Genomic DNA, 22,090 nt, shown 5'->3' with positions numbered 1-22,090 from the left:
TCCAGTGATCCGGATCACGCGAGGAATGGAAGAGTTTGCTCGAGTATCACTGGGAATTGAAGAGCTTTAGGCGAAAGTTGAAGAAGATGAAGGCGTTTGTGGGTAAGGTCTGATCGTCGAGTCGTCTGACGGTTAAAAACGTTGAAATGACGGTTGGAAATGATGGTTTGAATTTGAAATGACGGTTTGAATTTGAAATGACAGTTTTTTTTTAAATCATGGAGGCAAACGCGCCGGCTTTTGCCCTTTAGAGAAGATTAACACCACGATGGCTTTGAGCTGAAGACCTGAAGTCTCTGCAACCCTTTAAAGACGTCCAGACCTCAGTGTGTTGAAGTGTCCAGCCTGTAGATGTTCCTAGTTGTTTTAATGGTAATGCAGATTTACCATGCTCTTTACTCTCGAGCCTGATGCAATGGCTGGTAGGTGCAACCAACTGTTCCATTGACTGTTTAGTTCCCTTTAATTTGGATCCAAATATCAGCATTTCCCCTTCATTTTAGCCTGATTTCTTCATGACACCCATTGGGATCTCCAGACAGCCTTCCCTGTTCAGGTGACCCAGCTGATGTTCCAGTTATGATGCCCGTGCTGCATGCCTGAACTTCAGGAGGGCGTTGAATGGTGGCCTGAACTGGTGACTGAAAGCCTGTAGGTTCCAATCCATCACCATTGTGTCCTTGACCCACGAGAGACGGACGTCCCTGTAGAAAGTCCACCGTTAGTCCGCTAAATGACACATTTGTAGACCATTGCAGATTGAGAGCATGGCGGAGAAGACGGCTCCTCGCTGTCAGCTGAGGCTGGAGTGGATTCATGGATACAGGGGACATCAGTGCAGGAATAACCTGTACTACACCGCGGGGAAGGAGATCGTGTATTTCGTGGCTGGAGTTGGAGTGGTCTACAACACCAGAGAACACACCCAGAAGTTTTACTTGGGACACAACGACGACATCATTAGGTATGGTGTTCTTTATTACAGTCATTTTAACACTGAAAACATAAAAAAATTACCATGTCCTATGCCAAAACCCAGCCTGATCTGCCGGTGATTTGATTTCGCCCTGCAACTCTGTACATTCATTTCTACTGCTTGTGTTACACTTTTGCGGGAACCAATCACAGACTGGCTTATCCACCTGGCGCGCTATTGGCGGGTTTAACACGATGACTGTTTCCATTGATCACACCTCTTGTGGTCTGATTGGTTGAAGGACTATCCAATTGCGTACAGAGTCGTTTAATTTATGCTCGTTTATCACGCCTCTTGTGGTCTGATTGGTTAAAGGACTATCCAATTGCGTACAGTCATTTAATTTATGCTCGTTGATCACGCCTCTTGTGGTCTGATTGGTTAAAGGGCTATCCAATTGCGTACAGTCGTTTAATTTATGCTTGTTTATCACGCCTCTTGTGGTCTGATTGGTTAAAGGGCTATCCAATTGCGTACAGTCATTTAATTTATGCTCGTTGATCACGCCTCTTGTGGTCTGATTGGTTAAAGGGCTATCCAATTGCGTACAGTCGTTTAATTTATGCTTGTTTATCGCGCCTCTTGTGGTCTGATTGGTTGAAGAACTATCCAATTGCGTACAGAGTCATTAAATTTATGCTTGTTGATCACGCCCCTTGTGGTCTGATTGGTTGAAGAACTATCCAATTTCGTACAGTCGTTTAATTTATGCGTTTATTTTATGCTCGTTGATCACGCCTCTTGTGGTCTGATTGGTTGAAGGACTATACAATTGCGTACAGAGTCGTTTAATTTATGCTCGTTTATCACGCCTCTTGTGGTCTGATTGGTTAAAGGACTATCCAATTGCGTACAGAGTCGTTTAATTTATGCTTGTTTATCACGCCTCTTGTGGTCTGATTGGTTGAAGGACTATCCAATTGCGTACAGAGTCGTTTAATTTATGCTCGTTTATCACGCCTCTTGTGGTCTGATTGGTTAAAGGGCTATCCAATTGCGTACAGTCATTTAATTTATGCTCGTTGATCACGCCTCTTGTGGTCTGATTGGTTAAAGGGCTATCCAATTGCGTACAGTCGTTTAATTTATGCTTGTTTATCACGCCTCTTGTGGTCTGATTGGTTAAAGGACTATCCAATTGCGGACAGATTCATTTAATTTATGCTTGTTGATCACGCCCCTTGTGGTCTGATTGGTTGAAGAACTATCCAATTTCGTACAGTCGTTTAATTTATGCGTTTATGTTATGCTCGTTGATCACGCCTCTTGTGGTCTGATTGGTTGAAGGACTATACAATTGCGTACAGTCGTTTAATTTATGCTCGTTTATCACGCCTCTTGTGGTCTGATTGGTTAAAGGACTATCCAATTGCGTACAGTCGTTTAATTTATGCTTGTTGATCACGCCCCTTGTGGTCTGATTGGTTGAAGAACTATCCAATTTCGTACAGTCGTTTAATTTATGCGTTTATTTTATGCTCGTTGATCACGCCTCTTGTGGTCTGATTGGTTGAAGGACTATACAATTGCGTACAGTCGTTTAATTTATGCTCGTTTATCACGCCTCTTGTGGTCTGATTGGTTAAAGGACTATCCAATTGCGTACAGAGTCGTTTAATTTATGCTTGTTTATCACGCCTCTTGTGGTCTGATTGGTTGAAGGACTATCCAATTGCGTACAGAGTCGTTTAATTTATGCTCGTTTATCACGCCTCTTGTGGTCTGATTGGTTAAAGGGCTATCCAATTGCGTACAGTCATTTAATTTATGCTCGTTGATCACGCCTCTTGTGGTCTGATTGGTTGAAGGACTATACAATTGCGTACAGTCGTTTAATTTATGCTCGTTTATCACGCCTCTTGTGGTCTGATTGGTTAAAGGACTATCCAATTGCGTACAGTCGTTTAATTTATGCTTGTTTATCGCGCCTCTTGTGGTCTGATTGGTTAAAGGGCTATCCAATTGCGGACAGAGTCATTTAATTTATGCTTGTTGATCACGCTCCTTGTGGTCTGATTGGTTGAAGAACTATCCAATTTCGTACAGTCGTTTAATTTATGCGTTTATTTTATGCTCGTTGATCACGCCTCATGTGGTCTGATTGGTTGAAGGACTATACAATTGTGTACAGTCGTTTAATTTATGCGTTTAATTTATGCTCGTTGATCACGCCTCTTGTGGTCTGATTGGTTGAAGTACTATCCAATTGCGTACAGAGTCATTTAATTTATGCTTGTTTATCACACCTCTTGTTGTCTGATTGGTTGAAGGACTATCCAGTTGCGTACAGACTTATTTAATTTATGCTCATTGATCACGCCTCTTGTGGTCTGATTGGTTGAAGGACTATCCAATTGTGTAATTTATGCTCGTTTATCACGCCTCTTGTGGTCTGATTGGTTGAAGGACTATACAATTGCGTACAGTCGTTTAATTTATGCTCGTTGATCACGCCTCTTGTGGTCTGATTGGTTAAAGGACTATCCAATTGCGTACAGTCGTTTAATTTATGCTTGTTTATCGCGCCTCTTGTGGTCTGATTGGTTAAAGGGCTATCCAATTGCGGACAGAGTCATTTAATTTATGCTTGTTGATCACGCTCCTTGTGGTCTGATTGGTTGAAGGACTATCAAATTGTCTACAGAGTCATTTAATTTATGCTCGTTTATCACGCCTCTTGTGGTCTGATTGGTTGAAGGACTATCCAATTGTGTAATTTATGCTCGTTTATCACGCCTCTTGTGGTCTGATTGGTTGAAGGACTATACAATTGCGTACAGTCGTTTAATTTATGCTCGTTGATCACGCCTCTTGTGGTCTGATTGGTTAAAGGACTATCCAATTGCGTACAGTCGTTTAATTTATGCTTGTTTATCGCGCCTCTTGTGGTCTGATTGGTTAAAGGGCTATCCAATTGCGGACAGAGTCATTTAATTTATGCTTGTTGATCACGCTCCTTGTGGTCTGATTGGTTGAAGGACTATCAAATTGTCTACAGAGTCATTTAATTTATGCTCGTTTATCACGCCTCTTGTGGTCTGATTGGTTGAAGGACTTTCCAATTGCGTACAGTCATTTAATTTATGCTTGTTTATCACGCCTCTTGTGGTCTGATTGGTTGAAGGACTATCCAATTGCGTACAGTCATTTAATTTATGCTCGTTTATCACACCTCTTGTGGTCTGATTGGTTGAAGGACTATCCAATTGCGTACAGTCGTTTAATTTATGCTCGTTGATCACGCCTCTTGTGGTCTGATTGGTTGAAGGACTATCCCATTGCGTACAGTCATTTAATTTATGCTTGTTTATCACACCTCTTGTGGTCTGATTGGTTGAAGGACTATCCAATTGCGTACAGTCGTTTAATTTATGCTCATTGATCACGCCTCTTGTGGTCTGATTGGTTGAAGGACTATCCAATTGCGTACAGTCATTTAATTTATGCTCGTTTATTGGAGTAGCATATCATCACTTTATTTTGGACAAGTACTATGGAAATACCATGATTTTTGGACATGTAACGCGATGATACCATGTTTTCTATACATTTACCATGGTAATGCCATTGTATTGTTTAAATGTGACAATCTATCATGATGGTTAACAAAAGTACCATGGTAATACCATGCTTTTTAGCACATTCAATGGTAATGTTATTGTATTTCTCGGAGTACCATGATATTAGAGTATTATGGACAAGTACTATGGTAATACCATGATTTTTTGGATTTGTTTGGACATATAATTGTATTCTTTTAAATGCCATTTGGTAAATTAATATTAGTTATTCAGTACCATGGTATATGTAACAAAGTTCCATGGTAATGTCATGGTATTTTTTGGACACATGAGGTTTTTGGTCATGTGCCATGATGATACCATGTTTTTGGGACATTTACCATGGTAATACCAATGTATTCTTTTAAATGCCATGACGTGTCGTGCATATACTATGTTAAATTAATATATCAATCAGTACCATGATATGTAGCAAAATACCATGATACTACCATGCTGTTTAGCCTACCACGGTAATGTCATTGTATATTTTGGATTACCATATCACTTAATGGACTATGGTAATACCATGATTTTTGGACACTTACCATGATAATGTCATTGTATTGTATTAAATGCCATGACTTATCATGCATGTACCATGAGGAATTAATATTAAAACTATTCAGTACTGTGGTTTGTAACACAGTTTCACGGTAATACCATGTTTTTGTACAATGGTAAATGTCATGGATATTTTTGGAGTGCTGTGATATCTTCATTTTTTGGACATATACTATAGCAAAAAAAAAAAATTCCGGTCATGTGCCATGATGATACCATGTTTTTGGGACATTTACCATGGTAAATTAATATGCCAATCAGTGTCATGATAATACCATGCTTTTTTAGCATGTACCATGGTAATGTCATTGTATTTTTTGGAGTACCATGATATCACTTTATTTTGGACAAGTACTATGGAAATGCCGTGATGTTTGGACATGTTTTCTGGACATTTACCATAGTAATGTCATTGTAATCGTTTAAATGCCATGAAATGTCATGCATGTACCATGGTAAATTAATATAATTATTCAACACTATGGTTTGTAACAAAGGTCCATGGCAAACCCATGTTTTTCTACCATGGTAATGTCATGGTATTTTTTGGAATACCATGATTTTTTGGACACATCCTAAGGCAAAACCATAGTTTTCTGGACATTTACCATGGTAATTCGGCCCTTCGCAATAATCAAAACATCGATATATCGATATATTTTTGTGATGCAATATTTTGCCCATTATGTTTACATGATAATGAATGTCACCAGCATTTTACTCGATTGTACTGTCATCTTGTATGTTTTCCGTGAAAAAAATTGGTTATCGTCCGCCATTTGAGCCGTTACAGTGTTTTCCTGACAACTACTGACAGTTTGGAAGAATAAGCCCAAGTGGACTCGATTTCAAAGCCGCAATCCTCAGTTCCGCTGCACATATAAACGTCAACGCAGAATGACGAGTGTTAAAGCCGGCTCACAAGGAATTTTTTTACTTTTTATTTAGGATAATATTTTTTACCCTTAATTTCCATGATCTAAAAGGTTGTCATTTGAAAAGTGTGTAAGTCTACTTGCATTATTATGCTGTTATATTAGGATTATATATTCAGTGGCATAAAATAGTCTTCAAATGACAATAATATCGTTTATCGCAATTATTTCTGGGACGATATATCGCGAAACAAAAAGTAGTTATCGTGACAGGCCTAATTGTAATGCCATTGTATTCGTTTAAATGCCATGACATGTCATGCAAGAATATATCAATCATGGTATGTAACAAAAAACATAATACCATGTTTGAATAATGAATTATGGAGTATCACAGTTTTTTTGGACATGTTTGTCATAGTATTGCCATTCTTTTTTTAACAGTGTACCATGTGAAGACTGCTTCATGAATAATCACTGATGGTATAGTACCATCTAGCAGCATCACTGTAGTTTTGTGAGGATTGTGTGTTTCTTTCTCCATCATCTGTCTCTGTAGTGTTGACAGTAGTTGAGACACCTGATGATATCTGAACGCCACACTCTTATCACGTCATCTTCTCCTGGACGGGTCAATGCTTTACAATCGAGAGGTCAGGGCTGAGAAACGGCAGGATTTTACAGTGAAATGTGCTTCATAAGCAGGACGACCCTGATGGAGGGCAAAAGCTATGCAATTGTTCTCCTCAAGGGAAAGATGGGCCGATACGGTGAGGAAGTGGCTGGGTTTTTTTCCTCCGGGTCATAAAAGAGGACGCTTGTGTTAATTTCGACCCTTTTTCACTGACAAAAACGAGACGATAACTAAATAAAAACTAGTGTTGGATGACAAAAACTATGACGAAAATCAACTGTCATTTTCGTCAACAAATAAAAACGAGACGAAAATGTTAGGGAGGCAATTGTTTATGAACTAATGCTGATGAATAGTGACAATGTTTATATAGTAATATGTTTTAGACGGTTGTAACAATGCTTATTTTATGTCATCTGAACTTGAATGAGCAACTGCAACAGAGGCGCATACATTTCAAAATAAGAGTCCCGGTGTATTTCGAGCTTGTTTATCATTAAAAGTCACGCATTATATATTAGTTTTTGGTTACACAATAAACTGTATTTAATTTATTCCCATTTAATTCATAATCAGGAGGAAAGACCAGTATTTGACACATATTCAATAAAGTATCAGGGTTATAATAGTTCCCTAAAACCATTAAAAAACTTAATTACTTGAAATTAAATAAATGTTAACTGAAATTAAAAAAATAAACATTCTTATTTGAAGCTTTAGCTTAACCTGATATGGCCGACTGACTAAAACAGAAATACAAAGTTATAAAAACTATATAGCTGTGTTTAAAAAAACAAACAAAAAAGTGAATTGAGCGTGTATTTTTAATGTCAAAAACACAACAATGTCAAAATGTCAGTTCAAGTGACAGTCGGTTATGTAATGCTTAAATGCTTAATGTATTATAATTTAACTAATTAGATTTTAGGAGACTAAATCTACTGTAGATTTAAAATCTTATGATATTTAGTCGACTAAAACTAGACTAAAACTAAAAACAATTCAGGTGACTAAAATATGACTAAATGGCATTTTAGTCAAAAGACTATGACTAAAAAACGAAATCAAAATTAACACTGTACACGGGACACACTAAGACAGATCATACCCCAAAAAAAGATATATTAAAAAAAAGCTTCCATTTCAGTGTCGTTTGCATGAAGATTTGGTTTATGGTGTTGTGACAGAAAGCCAAGCAGATTTCGCAGCGTTTGTTCCCGTTTGCATTTTCTCGACTGTCAAATCCGAGACTTCCAGGACGAGAGCACAACACAGGCTGTGTTTGCCCCAAGGATGGGATGCTATTCTTGTCATCTGATTCCATACGCGGCAATTATCATCTCGCCCAGAATCCCAACAAACGGATGGCTCTGGTGTGACTATCCTGTTTGTTTATGATGAGGTGTAATCGCCTGGCTAGAGTTGGTGAACCGTTGTGTGGATCGTACGGTCACGAGATGTGGGGGAAATAATGGTGTCTTGTTTTAGGCTGAGCTTACTATTGATGGCTTTAGTGATTAGTGTTAATTGTCTCAAGTGTCCTGTCACCTGGTTTAGCAGGTCTCTCTGTAATGCGCAACTATAAACGGAAACAGTGTTTGTGTTACTGCAGACATCGTTTATGTTTATGGAAACTCTGACATTCAGTGTTGTTGGCTTTTGCTGGATTGTATTATACTAGAACACACACACACACACACACACAATGGTCATGGTTGATGTAGACTGAAGAGTGAGTATATTAACCCAGTTCATCTCGCCGCCTGAGGGGGAACTTTGCTATTAAAAGTCATATTAAAAGTACTATGAGAAAACACATGATGCCAGTGGCACAGAAGTATAAAATGTGCTTCTACTGCAATGAAGAGCCAAATCTGATGTGATTTTGGGCTACATTAGACCAGGCTGGTTACAGTTATTTAAGGTGTTTAAGTTAATATTAGGTCGCATTTACATTTCTTGGGTCAAATGACTTTTCCAGAACAGATTTCGGATATATGACCCATGAACATGCAAGCAGGAAAAATACACATGGATTCTAATTTTCTCAGATCAGAGTCATACGTCAGTGACGGTATTTGATTGATGTAATTTCCACTGAAACAGGAAGACAGGGTGGGGCATATTAAATAGCTCCTCCTCTTTTTTAAATAGCCAATAGTGTTTAGTTTATATCACAGCTCGGCCAGAGTCGTAGAGCTCAGTAAAGCGGCAGTTTCCTCGTAATCTTTAACCGTTTCTCCTCCATATAGTTTTAAAATATCATTCTGTGCAGAATTCAAACGGGTCCGATACGTTTTCTGGGTCTCCCTATCCCCTATAGTGCACTGTCTGATGGTTCCCTATCCCCTATAGTGCACTGTCTGATGGTTCCCTATCCCCTATAGTGCACTGTCTGATGGTTCCCTATCCCCTATAGTGCACTGTCTGATGGTTCCCTATCCCCTATAGTGCACTGTCTGATGGTTCCCTATCCCCTATAGTGCACTGTCTGATGGTTCCCTATCCCCTATAGTGCACTGTCTGATGGTTCCCCATCCCCTATAGTGCACTGTCTGATGGTTCCCCATCCCCTATAGAGCACTGTCTGATGGTTCCCCATCCCCTATAGTGCACTGTCTGATGGTTCCCCATCCCCTATAGTGCACTGTCTGATGGTTCCCCATCCCCTATAGAGCACTGTCTGATGGTTCCCTATCCCCTATAGTGCACTGTCTGATGGTTCCCTATCCCCTATAGTGCACTGTCTGATCGTTCCCCATCCCCTATAGTGCACTGTCTGATCGTTCCCCATCCCCTATAGTGCACTGTCTGATCGTTCCCCATCCCCTATAGTGCACTGTCTGATCGTTCCCCATCCCCTATAGTGCACTGTCTGATGGTTCCCTATCCCCTATAGTGCACTGTCTGATCGTTCCCCATCCCCTATAGTGCACTGTCTGATCGTTCCCCATCCCCTATAGTGCACTGTCTGATGGTTCCCTATCCCCTATAGTGCACTGTCTGATCGTTCCCCATCCCCTATAGAGCACTGTCTGATCGTTCCCCATCCCCTATAGTGCACTGTCTGATCGTTCCCCATCCCCTATATAGTGCACTGTCTGATGGTTCCCTATCCCCTATAGTGCACTGTCTGATCGTTCCCCATCCCCTATAGTGCACTGTCTGATCGTTCCCCATCCCCTATAGTGCACTGTCTGATGGTTCCCTATCCCCTATAGTGCACTGTCTGATGGTTCCCTATCCCCTATAGTGCACTGTCTGATGGTTCCATATCCCCTATAGTGCACTGTCTGATGGTTCCCCATCCCCTATAGTGCACTGTCTGATCGTTCCCCATCCCCTATAGTGCACTGTCTGATGGTTCCCTATCCCCTATAGTGCACTGTCTGATGGTTCCCTATCCCCTATAGTGCACTGTCTGATGGTTCCCTATCCCCTATAGTGCACTGTCTGATCGTTCCCCATCCCCTATAGTGCACTGTCTGATGGTTCCCTATCCCCTATAGTGCACTGTCTGATGGTTCCCCATCCCCTATAGTGCACTGTCTGATCGTTCCCCATCCCCTATAGTGCACTGTCTGATCGTTCCCCATCCCCTATAGTGCACTGTCTGATGGTTCCCTATCCCCTATAGTGCACTGTCTGATGGTTCCCTATCCCCTATAGTGCACTGTCTGATGGTTCCCTATCCCCTATAGTGCACTGTCTGATCGTTCCCCATCCCCTATAGTGCACTGTCTGATCGTTCCCCATCCCCTATAGTGCACTGTCTGATGGTTCCCTATCCCCTATAGTGCACTGTCTGATGGTTCCCTATCCCCTATAGTGCACTGTCTGATGGTTCCCCATCCCCTATAGTGCACTGTCTGATCGTTCCCCATCCCCTATAGTGCACTGTCTGATGGTTCCCTATCCCCTATAGTGCACTGTCTGATGGTTCCCCATCCCCTATAGTGCACTGTCTGATCGTTCCCTATCCCCTATAGTGCACTGTCTGATGGTTCCCTATCCCCTATAGTGCACTGTCTGATGGTTCCCTATCCCCTATAGTGCACTGTCTGATGGTTCCCTATCCCTTATATAGTGCACTGTCTGATGGTTCCCTATCCCCTATAGTGCACTGTCTGATGGTTCCCTATCCCCTATATAGTGCACTGTCTGATGGTTCCCTATCCCCTATAGTGCACTGTCTGATCGTTCCCCATCCCCTATAGTGCACTGTCTGATGGTTCCCTATCCCCTATAGTGCACTGTCTGATGGTTCCCTATCCCCTATAGTGCACTGTCTGATGGTTCCCTATCCCCTATAGTGCACTGTCTGATCGTTCCCCATCCCCTATAGTGCACTGTCTGATGGTTCCCTATCCCCTATAGTGCACTGTCTGATGGTTCCCCATCCCCTATATAGTGCACTGTCTGATGGTTCCCTATCCCCTATAGAGCACTGTCTGATGGTTCCCTATCCCCTATAGTGCACTGTCTGATGGTTCCCTATCCCCTATAGAGCACTGTCTGATGGTTCCCTATCCCCTATAGTGCACTGTCTGATGGTTCCCTATCCCCTATATAGTGCACTGTCTGATGGTTCCCTATCCCCTATAGAGCACTGTCTGATGGTTCCCTATCCCCTATAGTGCACTGTCTGATCGTTCTCCATCCCCTATAGAGCACTGTCTGATGGTTCCCCATCCCCTATATAGTGCACTGTCTGATGGTTCCCTATCCCCTACAGTGCTCTGTCTGATCGTTCCCCATCCCCTATATAGTGCACTGTCTGATGGTTCCCTATCCCCTATATAGTGCACTGTCTGATGGTTCCCTATCCCCTATAGTGCACTGTCTGATGGTTCCCTATCCCCTATAGTGCACTGTCTGATGGTTCCCTATCCCCTATAGTGCACTGTCTGATGGTTCCCCATCCCCTATATAGTGCACTGTCTGATGGTTCCCTATCCCCTATAGTGCACTGTCTGATGGTTCCCTATCCCCTATAGTGCACTGTCTGATGGTTCCCTATCCCCTATAGTGCACTGTCTGATGGTTCCCTATCCCCTATAGTGCACTGTCTGATGGTTCCCTATCCCCTATAGTGCACTGTCTGATGGTTCCCTATCCCCTACAGTGCTCTGTCTGATGGTTCCCTATCCCCTATAGTGCACTGTCTGATGGTTCCCTATCCCCTATAGTGCTCTGTCTGATCGTTCCCCATCCCCTATATAGAGCACTGTCTGATGGTTCCCTATCCCCTATAGTGCACTGTCTGATGGTTCCCTATCCCCTATAGTGCACTGTCTGATGGTTCCCTATCCCCTATAGTGCACTGTCTGATGGTTCCCTATCCCCTATAGTGCACTGTCTGATGGTTCCCTATCCCCTATAGTGCACTGTCTGATGGTTCCCTATCCCCTATAGTGCACTGTCTGATGGTTCCCTATCCCCTATAGTGCACTGTCTGATGGTTCCCTATCCCCTATATAGTGCACTGTCTGATCGTTCCCCATCCCCTATAGTGCACTGTCTGATGGTTCCCTATCCCCTATAGAGCACTGTCTGATGGTTCCCTATCCCCTATAGTGCACTGTCTGATGGTTCCCTATCCCCTATAGTGCACTGTCTGATGGTTCCCTATCCCCTATAGTGCACTGTCTGATGGTTCCCTATCCCCTATAGTGCACTGTCTGATGGTTCCCTATCCCCTATATAGTGCACTGTCTGATCGTTCCCCATCCCCTATAGTGCACTGTCTGATGGTTCCCCATCCCATATAGTGCACTGTCTGATGGTTCCCCATCCCCTATAGTGCACTGTCTGATGGTTCCCTATCCCCTATAGAGCACTGTCTGATGGTTCCCTATCCCCTATAGAGCACTGTCTGATGGTTCCCCATCCCCTATAGTGCACTGTCTGATGGTTCCCTATCCCCTATAGTGCACTGTCTGATGGTTCCCTATCCCCTATAGAGCACTGTCTGATGGTTCCCTATCCCCTATAGTGCACTGTCTGATGGTTCCCTATCCCCTATAGTGCACTGTCTGATGGTTCCCTATCCCCTATAGTGCACTGTCTGATCGTTCCCCATCCCCTATAGTGCACTGTCTGATGGTTCCCTATCCCCTATAGTGCACTGTCTGATGGTTCCCTATCCCCTATAGTGCACTGTCTGATGGTTCCCTATCCCCTATAGTGCACTGTCTGATGGTTCCCTATCCCCTATAGAGCACTGTCTGATGGTTCCCTATCCCCTATAGTGCACTGTCTGATGGTTCCCTATCCCCTATAGTGCACTGTCTGATGGTTCCCTATCCCCTATAGTGCACTGTCTGATGGTTCCCTATCCCCTATAGTGCACTGTCTGATGGTTCCCTATCCCCTATATAGTGCACTGTCTGATCGTTCCCCATCCCCTATAGTGCACTGTCTGATGGTTCCCCATCCCATATAGTGCACTGTCTGATGGTTCCCCATCCCCTATAGTGCACTGTCTGATGGTTCCCTATCCCCTATAGAGCACTGTCTGATGGTTCCCTATCCCCTATAGAGCACTGTCTGATGGTTCCCCATCCCCTATAGTGCACTGTCTGATGGTTCCCTATCCCCTATAGTGCACTGTCTGATGGTTCCCTATCCCCTATAGAGCACTGTCTGATGGTTCCCTATCCCCTATAGTGCACTGTCTGATGGTTCCCTATCCCCTATAGTGCACTGTCTGATGGTTCCCTATCCCCTATAGTGCACTGTCTGATCGTTCCCCATCCCCTATAGTGCACTGTCTGATGGTTCCCTATCCCCTATAGTGCACTGTCTGATGGTTCCCTATCCCCTATAGTGCACTGTCTGATGGTTCCCTATCCCCTATAGTGCACTGTCTGATGGTTCCCTATCCCCTATAGTGCACTGTCTGATGGTTCCCTATCCCCTATAGTGCACTGTCTGATGGTTCCCTATCCCCTATAGTGCACTGTCTGATGGTTCCCTATCCCCTATAGTGCACTGTCTGATCGTTCCCCATCCCCTATAGTGCACTGTCTGATGGTTCCCTATCCCCTATAGTGCACTGTCTGATGGTTCCCTATCCCCTATAGTGCACTGTCTGATGGTTCCCTATAGGGCTGTGCAATTAATCGAATTTCGATTTCGATTTTTCCTCCCAACGATCACCAAAATAGTACAATCGAGAAAAAACGATTATTTTGCCATGTTCAGTTTTGCTAGAACACTCTTATTTAGTCTTGCGTTCTGAATGAAACGCGCACGCGCTCATCCGCCCCTCCCGAAGCCACAAATCTCTCTCAGGTCGTGAGTCTCGTGTGCATATCATCCGCTGGAATTTAAAAACTCGGCGCGAGTAAAGATGGCAGAAGGAGGGCAGTTACAGCAGCGTTTGGTGAGCAAAAAAGGCAAAACCAACTCCGTTGTCTGGGAACAGTTTGGCTTCGAGGAATCAGACTACGAGCAGAAACATGTTACGTGCAAGATTTGCTACATGGTAGTGGCTGCAACGCAAAGGAACACCACGAATTTGTTTAACCACTTGAAAATTAAACAGAGTGACCTATGACAATCTAATAAAGAAACAAAAACTGACGAGAGCAGGGATGCCGTGTAAATGTCCTTTTTTCCCCTAATATTTTTCAAATAATTCTCACTTTGTAAACTTTGTTCAATGCATGCGAGTGCTGCCATATTTTCGAATATGACCAGTCGTTTTGCCCGTCATCACCCGGGTTTAGTGCCAGAAGACGCGAATGAGAAGCCGCGCGCGCTGTGAGAAAATGTATCTCTGTGCGCTCATCCGAGAGCGCGCACACGTCTCTCAGCGCGCAAATATTGAATTCTCTTTCAAGTCTTGCTCTTGAACGGACAAACTCACACAAAACGTATGTCAACATGTCCAACTTGATGAGTATCCTAGCAGACATAGTCTGTATATGCCTTAAGTGAACTTTATACAGTCGAGAAAGACGACGCATATCCGATCATTAAAGAGGCAGTAGCCTTTACTGCTGTCTGTCTGTTTAATGTCAAACAACAAAAGACAAGGACATCATTCACTGCACTTGATTGAATAGCTTTTGTAAGTTTAATAGGATTAATCTTTCATTTATGCACTCAAATATGCAATGTTATTTTACATTTGATACATTTCTGTACCTAAAAACTAATGTTAGACATATCTGAAAAGCATATCTAGCCGAACCATATTGTTTATCTTATTTATTTGTGGTTATCATTTTTACGTGAATACTTTTATACTTTGATTTGAATATATGTTATATTATTTATTTTAATAGTTCAAAAAGTACAACAAATGTTACAATTTCAATTGAATTGTTGAAAGGTGTATTTTTAATAAATACAACACATTCCCAAAGTCATGTGAAATAATCGTGTTACATAATCGTGATTTCAATATTGACCAAAATAATTGTGATTATGATTTTTTCCATAATCGAGCAGCCCTAGTTCCCTATCCCCTATAGTGCACTGTCTGATCATTCCCCATCCCCTATAGAGCACTGTCTGATCGTTCCCCATCCCCTATAGTGCACTGTCTGATGGTTCCCTATCCCCTATAGTGCACTGTCTGATCGTTCCCCATCCCCTATAGAGCACTGTCTGATGGTTCCCCATCCCCTATAGTGCACTGTCTGATGGTTCCCTATCCCCTATAGAGCACTGTCTGATGGTTCCCTATCCCCTATAGTGCACTGTCTGATGGTTCCCTATCCCCTATAGTGCACTGTCTGATCGTTCCCTATCCCCTATAGTGCACTGTCTGATGGTTCCCTATCCCCTATAGTGCACTGTCTGATGGTTCCCTATCCCCTATAGTGCACTGTCTGATGGTTCCCTATCCCCTATAGTGCACTGTCTGATCGTTCCCCATCCCCTATAGAGCACTGTCTGATCGTTCCCCATCCCCTATAGAGCACTGTCTGATGGTTCCCCATCCCCTATAGTGCACTGTCTGATGGTTCCCTATCCCCTATAGTGCACTGTCTGATCGTTCCCTATCCCCTATAGTGCACTGTCTGATGGTTCCCTATCCCCTATAGTGCACTGTCTGATCGTTCCCTATCCCCTATAGTGCACTGTCTGATGGTTCCCCATCCCCTATAGTGCACTGTCTGATCGTTCCCTATCCCCTATAGAGCACTGTCTGATCGTTCCCCATCCCCTATAGAGCACTGTCTGATGGTTCCCTATCCCCTATAGAGCACTGTCTGATGGTTCCCTATCCCCTATAGTGCACTGTCTGATCGTTCCCCATCCCCTATAGAGCACTGTCTGATCGTTCCCCATCCCCTATAGAGCACTGTCTGATGGTTCCCCATCCCCTATAGTGCACTGTCTGATGGTTCCCTATCCCCTATAGTGCACTGTCTGATGGTTCCCCATCCCCTATATGGTGCACTGTCTGATGGTTCCCTATCCCCTATAGAGCACTGTCTGATGGTTCCCTATCCCCTATAGTGCACTGTCTGATGGTTCCCTATCCCCTATAGTGCACTGTCTGATCGTTCCCCATCCCCTATAGAGCACTGTCTGATGGTTCCCCATCCCCTATATAGTGCACTGTCTGATGGTTCCCTATCCCCTACAGTGCTCTGTCTGATCGTTCCCCATCCCCTATATAGAGCACTGTCTGATGGTTCCCTATCCCCTATAGTGCACTGTCTGATGGTTCCCTATCCCCTATAGTGCACTGTCTGATGGTTCCCTATCCCCTATAGTGCACTGTCTGATGGTTCCCTATCCCCTATAGTGCACTGTCTGATGGTTCCCTATCCCCATATAGTGCACTGTCTGATGGTTCCCTATCCCCTATAGTGCACTGTCTGATGGTTCCCTATCCCCTATATAGTGCTCTGTCTGATGGTTCCCTATCCCCTACAGTGCTCTGTCTGATCGTTCCCCATCCCCTATATTTTCTGTGGCTTTCCTGTGGCTCAAACAGTAGAGCATGGCGCTAGCAATGCCAAGATCATGGGTTCGATTCCCAGGGAAAGCAAGAATTGACAAAAAATGTAAAATGTGTACCTTGAATGCAATGTAAGTCGCTTTGGATAAAAGCGTCTGCCAAATGCATAAATTTAAATTTATATAGAGCACTGTCTGATGGTTCCCTATCCCCTATAGTGCACTGTCTGATGGTTCCCTATCCCCTATAGTGCACTGTCTGATGGTTCCCTATCCCCTATAGTGCACTGTCTGATGGTTCCCTATCCCCTATATAGTGCACTTTCTGATGGTTCCCTATCCCCTATATAGTGCACTGTCTGATGGTTCCCTATCCCCTATAGTGCACTGTCTGATGGTTCCCTATCCCCTATAGTGCACTGTCTGATGGTTCCCTATCCCCTATAGTGCACTGTCTGATGGTTCCCTATCCCCTATAGTGCACTGTCTGATGGTTCCCTATCCCCTATATAGAGCACTGTCTGATGGTTCCCTATCCCCTATATAGTGCACTGTCTGATGGTTCCCTATCCCCTATATAGTGCACTGTCTGATGGTTCCCTATCCCCTATATAGTGCACTGTCTGATGGTTCCCTATCCCCTATAGTGCACTGTCTGATGGTTCCCTATCCCCTATATAGAGCACTGTCTGATGGTTCCCTATCCCCTATATAGTGCACTGTCTGATGGTTCCCTATCCCCTATATAGTGCACTGTCTGATGGTTCCCTATCCCCTATATAGTGCACTGTCTGATGGTTCCCTATCCCCTATAGTGCACTGTCTGATGGTTCCCTATCCCCTATATAGTGCACTGTCTGATGGTTCCCTATCCCCTATATAGAGCACTGTCTGATGGTTCCCTATCCCCTATATAGTGCACTGTCTGATGGTTCCCTATCCCCTATATAGTGCACTGTCTGATGGTTCCCTATCCCCTATAGTGCACTGTCTGATGGTTCCCTATCCCCTATATAGTGCACTGTCTGATGGTTCCCTATCCCCTATAGTGCACTGTCTGATGGTTCCCTATCCCCTATAGTGCACTGTCTGATGGTTCCCTATCCCCTATATAGTGCACTGTCTGATGGTTCCCTATCCCCTATATAGAGCACTGTCTGATGGTTCCCTATCCCCTATATAGTGCACTGTCTGATGGTTCCCTATCCCCTATAGTGCACTGTCTGATGGTTCCCTATCCCCTATAGTGCACTGTCTGATGGTTCCCTATCCCCTATAGAGCACTGTCTGATGGTTCCCCATCCCCTATAGTGCACTGTCTGATGGTTCCCTATCCCCTATATAGAGCACTGTCTGATGGTTCCCTATCCCCTATAGTGCACTGTCTGATGGTTCCCTATCCCCTATAGTGCACTGTCTGATGGTTCCCTATCCCCTATAGAGCATTGTCTGATGGTTCCCTATCCCCTATAGAGCATTGTCTGATCGTTCCCTATCCCCTATAGTGCACTGTCTGATGGTTCCCTATCCCCTATAGTGCACTGTCTGATGGTTCCCTATCCCCTATAGAGCATTGTCTGATGGTTCCCTATCCCCTATAGAGCATTGTCTGATCGTTCCCTATCCCCTATAGTGCACTGTCTGATGGTTCCCTATCCCCTATAGTGCACTGTCTGATGGTTCCCTATCCCCTATAGAGCACTGTCTGATGGTTCCCCATCCCCTATAGTGCACTGTCTGATGGTTCCCTATCCCCTATATAGAGCACTGTCTGATGGTTCCCTATCCCCTATAGTGCACTGTCTGATGGTTCCCTATCCCCTATAGTGCACTGTCTGATGGTTCCCTATCCCCTATAGTGCACTGTCTGATGGTTCCCTATCCCCTATATAGAGCACTGTCTGATGGTTCCCTATCCCCTATAGTGCACTGTCTGATGGTTCCCTATCCCCTATAGTGCACTGTCTGATGGTTCCCCATCCCCTATAGTGCACTGTCTGATGGTTCCCCATCCCCTATAGTGCACTGTCTGATGGTTCCCCATCCCCTATATAGTGCACTGTTCCCTGTCCCCTTCAGAGCCTCTGAAGCTCTTCCTCTGAAACTGCAGTGATTTGGACCTTCAGCCGTTGGTTCCCATTGACGCCCGTCCATTATGTGGAGAAAAATCCTGGAATGTTTTCCTCAAAAAATGTAATTTCTTTTCCACTGAAGAGCGACAGACATGAACATCTCGGATCAGATCGAGTACACAGGAAATGTTCATTTTGAAGTGAACTAATCCTTTAAGACATTAAGATATTATTTGGTTTCTTTAAAGCATCAATAGCTGGTTTTCTCTAGATGTGTGTTGAAGTATCTGCTGTTTTATTAATGTCTAGATTGCGCGTGTGTGCTGAGTAAAGACGCTCTGCTGGAGTCAAAGCGCTCATTGTTCTTGTTTCTCTCAGCATGAAGGGCAAGTGTTGGGTCGGGTCTGTCCGCCCGGATCTGACCCCGAACACCGTCAGATTATCCGAACATTTGAGCTCCTAACAAGGGCAGACGCTCCGCGGATTTACTCTAAGCTCAAATTCCACGCGGCCTCGTGTAAGAGTCGTGTTTTTGGACATGATTTCCTGAGCTCATTATGACTAAAACAATCTGACTACTCATTTCATTAAAGCTCTCGTTGGAGATGCGTTCATAATGGCATTATTATAATGAACTGATCCCTGCTCACTCACTGCTTCCTTCACTTAAGATAGCACAGGATTGTTTTTTAAGTGCAAATGGAAACTCGTGATTGGAATTTAAATTAATTTATACCACGTTGCATTTTAGACTTTAATTGAGTTGTTGATTAATTAATTCAGCTATTCACATCAGCTCAGCTTTAAGATACTACGGATATACACCGATCAAGCTAATATTGTGTTGATCCCCCTGACCCGTGGACTCCTCTAGACCCCTGAAGGTGTGCTGTGGTATCCAAGATGTTAGCAGCAGATCCTTTAAGTCCTGTAAGTTGCGAGGTGAGGCCACTTGTTTGTTCAGCACAATCCGTCGCAATCTGGCCCTTGTCAAACTCGCTCAAATCCTTACGCTTGCCCATTTTTCCTGCTTCTAACACATCAACTCTGAGGACAAAATGTTCACTTGCTGCCTAATATATCCCACCCACTAACAGAGATCATCAGTGTTACTCACTTCACCTGTCAGTGGTCATAATGTAATGCCTGGTTGGTGTATAGCTTAGCCACGAATTAAGAATTATTTCCCTTGTTTTTAGTAAATCATGGCCACATTGAACTAATTCGTTCCCTCTTTTTGGTTGAACTAAATCAAGGGGAACCAATTGTTACAACATGGCCGTGATTTAGTAGATCGAGAGGATGAATTATTATAGCTTATACTACAGGGCCGTTGAATGCTTGAATCTGATTGGTTGGTGACCGTTGTGCAATTATCAAATATCTAAACAATCTTAAATCAAGATACATTAGCAAAATGACATAAGATACAAAGTGTTGTTTGCTGGAAAAATGTATTAAAATTACGTAAATTTAAGCTAAAATATCTGCCAAAATAAACATTAAATTGTGCCCAGGAAGATATCAGATAATAAGTAGTGCTGGGCATCGATTAAAAAAAATGAACTAATTAATCACATTTTTTCTGTAACTAAGCGCGATTAATTGCACGTTTTTTTAATATTTTAAGTTTTTAATATTTTGATATTGTAATAATTTCAGTTACTCCAAATTAATGTATAAACAATATTGTATATAATGTATATTTTAAATATGTGTTGTAATGTCATGTTTTTATGAATGAAGGCCAGTATCACGGATGTCTCTATGAAACATTAATGACGTTACATTACAGTATAACTGAAAGCTCCCAATTTCAACATTTATTAGGCTTTAAAAAAACAACTTTTAATTTAAGTGAACTTAAAACAATCTTAACATAAACCCGTTATAATAAATGTTATATTTACCTGTGGCCTTCCCTGTTATACATATACAGAAATGTAATAGTTATCAAACACCTTTCTTAACTGCATAAATAATAAATGAAATATAGATGAATCATCATTAAAGCTACACTCTTCTCTGTTCCTGTTGTTCTGTGATGAACATTAATGACATCATCATCAGTGCTACTGTCACTTTAAGAACCGCCGCGCATCTCATTTCCTCACAACTCTTTAAGTTCATTTAAGACGTTATTTAACTCATTTAAGACTCTAATATGAGAATATTCAAAATCCTCTGTGTTATTGTTATTGTTTGTTCAAGAGCAAAAGAGAACTCGATGTGACCAGGAGACTGACGAGAGTCTGTCTATGCGTCGAGTGTGTGTGTGTGTGTGTGTCATTAGCTGACATGAGACGCAGCCATACAGACAGGACACACACACACACACACACACAGAGACAGAACATTGGCATTCAGCGCGTTCTCTTGTGTCTTGTTGCGCTTGGAAGCATTTACATGAATAGGAAGGAGCGTGATGATCATGTAACGCTAAGCAAAAATGGATTTAAAAATGGACGCTGCGTTATTTGCGTTAAATATTTTTAATGCGTTAAGCTGAAAAGAATCAACCGCGTAAACGCGTTAATTTGCCCAGCCCTAATAATAAGATATTATTTGTGTAGTTTTGTTGTTTTATTATGCTTTAAGGCACTTTCACACCGGACGCGTAACGAAAAAGCGAAGCGGAAAAAGCGAATATTTCGTGTGCGAATAGTTCGCGTTAAAACCATTCACACCAGTATGCTAATCTTGTACAGGAGATAAAACTTTATCATGGCCGGTTCCGCACTTACTTCAAATGTCCGTGGGATAATTTGAGGAGCTCCTCCAGACAGAGACGGTAGCAGCGCATCTGACGACACACACACACACACACACACACACACACACACACACACACACTCTTCAGGAACGGCTCGATCCGGAGCTGCTGTGTTTCCAGTTGAGTCACAATGTAAACATTTAAGTGCCACAGTCGTACTGACGGAAACACATTCACTTTCTATAGTCGCGGACGCAATTAGATAAAAAAAAAAAAAATCAGTGTATTGATTATAATATCGTAATCTGTAGCCTATAGTGGGCAAACACATCTGCATCTGCACAGCTGTAAACACAACTACAGCTGTAATCTCGTGAGAAATGCCACACCTGGCAAAGGTTAATGTTGATTGAATGGCGAATGACATCAACTGGACTTTTCTACACCTTTGTTTCCTTGTATGTGATTGGTTTAAAGGGGTCATAGAATGGTACATGCACTTTTACAAGTTGATTATACGGAAATGTGTGTTGGCAGTGCCTGTACACAACCATCCTATAATGATAAAAATACATCCAGTGTTTTTATCTCCTTATATATTTTCCCCTGTCTCAAATCGAGCCGTCTGACCGTGTAGTGCTGGGCGGTATACCGGTTCATACCGAATACCGGTATTAATTTTCTTTATGATATGAATTTTGATGATACCGCAATACCGGTATATGTCGCTTAAACAACGTTCGGAACGCGGCGCAGCGCGTCATTGTTTGAG

The 22,090-nt window shown here is 42.9% G+C and overlaps 1 protein-coding gene across 1 annotated transcript in view; it reads left to right on the top strand.

The window, feature by feature from the left end:
- Window positions 1-767: 767 nt before the first annotated feature.
- eml6 (EMAP like 6) overlaps window positions 768-22,090 on the top strand; it is a gene marked incomplete at its 5' end in the record, with an annotated part of 143,745 nt that continues 122,422 nt past the window's right edge. Inside the window, one exon of the mRNA XM_079843854.1 lies at window positions 768-964. Coding sequence (XP_079699980.1) covers window positions 768-964 — 197 coding nt within the window. The remainder of the gene's footprint in view (window positions 965-22,090) is intronic.

Source organism: Gobio gobio, assembly GCF_949357685.1.
Source record: "Gobio gobio genome assembly, chromosome: 19".
Lineage (NCBI taxonomy): Eukaryota > Metazoa > Chordata > Actinopteri > Cypriniformes > Gobionidae > Gobio > Gobio gobio.
This window is presented reverse-complemented; position numbering and strand designations above follow the sequence as displayed.